Genomic DNA, 3468 nt, shown 5'->3' with positions numbered 1-3468 from the left:
CGAGAAATGAGTTTACTAGCTTGGTGCATCCGAGAGACAAAAAACTATGAAAGAGTATATCGGTGGATGAGAAGGACGCCCGCAGAGCATTCGAGGGACGAGAATTTGAGAGGAAATGTGTGTTGGTGCGGGAAGTGCTAGACGATCAAACCTGTATTTTGATTATGTCAAAAAGTTCAAAGTTAAGGTTATTTGTTATCTGACAAGTTTGAATGAGATTGCAGGAAAGCCCTAAGTATTCTTAGGCAAAAGTCCTAACTGCGGTTAGGCATGTGGAAAACCCTAGAGGGCGGTAACCCTACGTACTTGGGGGGTGGTAACCCTAGGTGGAAAGTCTTGGCGAGTTGAGCGCTTCGGGCAAAATCCTAGAGTCGGGGACTCTAGGTTGAAATCCTGGTGGTCGCGGACCGTGTGGAAGTCTGGACGGATCGTGGAGCGGACATCCAGCATGAAGACCGAAAGCCTCGGACATTGAGCAAAAGTCCAGTCGGTATAGAGGACTGGTCTGACAATAGGTAAACTCTCTTGAAAGGAGTAGGTGAGGATGCGCTCACCGATGAGGGAATAGTAGGCGTCGGTTCGACCTAGGGTTTCCTGAGGAGAAACTCGAAGTCAGAATTGAATAGTCCGATGATTGTCAAATACTTATATTTGTATTTTACTGTGCTAACTTTGTTTTTTAGGTATATGTTGTGTTTGGACTAACATACCTGGTAGGAAAGGTGAATCACAATAAAATTACTCGGATGAACAATATCCGAGGTACATCCGGGGTTGTTGGAGGCACCTCGGATACCTTGGCTATAACTGCGCAAGAAGCAGGGTAGAAGACGCTTTCTAAGGATGCTGAATGTGCCATGAATGCTGGATGGAGGACGTTTTTCATGGATCTTAGAGGCGCTTTCTGCTCTCGTCTTGAGAGTTTTCCACGTTAAAAAACTGTGTCATTATTTTTCTATTATTTTGAGATTTACTGTTGAGTTAATTAGTTGGTTTGTCTTATTTTTTTTTATAATTCAAGTATTTAATTTTTAAACTAATTAATTATTAAGATGACTAACCTAAACCTATAAAATTGTTTCATCAAATATTAAACTTATTTAATTCTCTGCGCCATAACTGAGATTACTTATTTAATTGCATGCATGATTTATTGAGCAGAAATTTATTATCATTCGCACCAGAACGTGACCTCTAATTGATTCAAATCAAATCGGACAGATTAAAATATAAAATTGAGTCGCGGGGTCCTACGTGGCGCGAGTTACGAGGTACTAAAAACGCCACCTGTCATTTATGTGTTTTGTCGTGTATGTTATTGAGTTTTTAATTTAATTTTCTTTGGTGGTTCGAAATTTTTATATTTTTGAAAATTATTTAATTGGCTGTTGAAATTGATAATACATTATTATTTGTTAAAGTTTTTTTTTTAAAATTTATTTACTACTTGATAATAAATTTATTAATAAATATATTACACAAACTTTGTTACGTAACATTATTATGAATAATTCATCATTTATTTTCATAAATATTAACAAATTAAATATAAATATATTCAAATTTATTTATTTAATTTAATGAGTTATTTAAATTTATTTATTTAATTGATCTTGATGTTTATTATTGAAGTAACCTAAATAAGCTCTCAAACTTTCTCATGGATGACAAATTCCCTAAGCACACCTTTGAGTAAAGTCATGAATTTTAAAGATAATTAGAGTTGCATCAATGGACAATGATTAAAGTCATGATTAATAATCCTCTCACTTAGAAGCTCCTCATAATTTACCTCTTTTCATCTCAATGTGGACCCACAAGGAACGCTATCCCATTTTTGCATCAAGAATTCTAAAGATAATACATAGAAACATAGTCGAGGTTCAACAGAAGAGCAAAATGCAAAGAAGCATAAGTACGAATTATCATGATCAGTCCGTTAATTACACCAGCTCCTCCACATCCGATCCTTCTCATTATCCATCACCAACAAAATCCTTGATCAGAATAAAGCTTAAGACTAGTTAATAATGGCGAGCAAAGAGCACATCTTAATTTCTTCCTCGATCTTCTTCTCTGCCCATTCTCAACTGCTCTGCCTCATTGAGCAAGCCACTGCCTGGGCCCAATGCCTCAGTCTTGTCTTCACGTACTGCGGATTGTCCCCTGTTGCAAAACAAGCTCGTCAATGCCATTGAAAAGTACCGCGATGTTCGATCGGTATGTGCATACCTGGACTGCAAATCGGCCATGCGTACGAAGCGACCGCCGCCGCCTCCGTCTGTGTTCGCGCGTTCGGCTTCGGCGTGCCGCTGGGAGAGGTGGCTCTCGGAGTCGACTCCGAGCTCGTCGGCGGAATCAGCTTCTTGTCAGAGAGCTGGCGGTTGACGGCGAAGTAGAGATTTAGGGCCGGCAGCGTGTCGCGCAGATCGTTGCCGCCTTCCTCCTCCACGAATCCAAACCCGAGCTCGATCGACCCCCTCAGCTCGTCCATGTCCTCGTCGGTCAGAATCTTCGGCCGAGTTATTCCCCTGCTCTCGCTGCCCTCCGCCGCCTCCTTCTCCTCTGCTTCCACCACCACGCGCCGCTCCCTCTCCAGAATCTGCCGACGCCGCTTCTCCCACTTAGCCTCCATCTTAGTTTCCCGCAGAGAAGTCTGCTTCGACAGCGTCCGCCGCTCGTTGTTACATCTATCCGATCGGCCGGCCGCGTCGCCGGCCAGGTACTTCTCCTTCGGCGACGAGGCGGCGGAGTAAATGTTGAGCTGTCCGCACACGACCTCGTTGGCCTTCACGGCCAGGAAGTTCTCTGGATAGCACATTTTACGGCGGACGCCTGTGCGGGACGAGGTCGAGGAGAAGAGGAGAAGCGGAGAAGGACGAGGACTTCTCCGCTGCAACGGAAGCGGTATGAAACGAGGAAGACTCGAGCGCCGGAGGATTTAAACAAACCCACAGTGCGCGAGCTGCAATGCCCACCCCCCAGCTTTTTGTCCGTCATGCCTATTAATTCTCGGTCTTCACCTCCACCGTCAGACTCTTTCCCGTTCGTCCTCTATTTTTACATGTGGACGGACGGAGGAAACTCCTGGATCCGAATCTATAATATGCACCTCCTAATTTAGAAAATTTGAATTGAGATAAAACTATTTTTTTTTTGATGAGTTATTCCTTTCATTTTTATTTTTATTTTTCCATATTTGATGTTTCATTGTAGGAGACATGTCTTTTGTTATGCGATATTATTCTTCTCCTCGTTATTTTCACAATTAAAACGTCGAGGCGATTAATTCAGTAGCACCGTGCAAGAGACTGGCCAATTAAAGCGCACATAATGGAAGGCAATTCATTTCCACCTGAATCATTACCCGACTCGGCTACCCACTTACCAACTCGAAGAAAACAAATAGGTAACATGACGGTTTGTATGACGTTGGGGACGCTTATATATCCTCACGTGTTTGACGGC

The 3468-nt window shown here is 42.6% G+C and overlaps 1 protein-coding gene across 1 annotated transcript; it reads right to left on the bottom strand.

Annotated features, from left to right (window-relative positions):
- Positions 1 to 2086: 2086 nt before the first annotated feature.
- LOC122050806 lies at positions 2087 to 2821 on the bottom strand. The gene is made up of 2 exons (XM_042611682.1): positions 2233 to 2821; positions 2087 to 2166 (listed from the first exon to the last, which is right to left on the bottom strand). The coding sequence occupies exons 1-2, from the start codon at positions 2819 to 2821 to the stop codon at positions 2087 to 2089; spliced, it is 669 nt and encodes a 222-aa protein (XP_042467616.1).
- Between the last annotated feature and the right edge of the window lie 647 nt (positions 2822 to 3468).

Source organism: Zingiber officinale, chromosome 3A (genome assembly GCF_018446385.1).
Source record: "Zingiber officinale cultivar Zhangliang chromosome 3A, Zo_v1.1, whole genome shotgun sequence".
In the NCBI taxonomy this organism is placed as follows: Eukaryota; Viridiplantae; Streptophyta; class Magnoliopsida; order Zingiberales; family Zingiberaceae; genus Zingiber; species Zingiber officinale.
The sequence above is the reverse complement of the archived record's forward strand: the minus strand, read 5'-3'. Positions and strand labels throughout refer to the sequence as shown.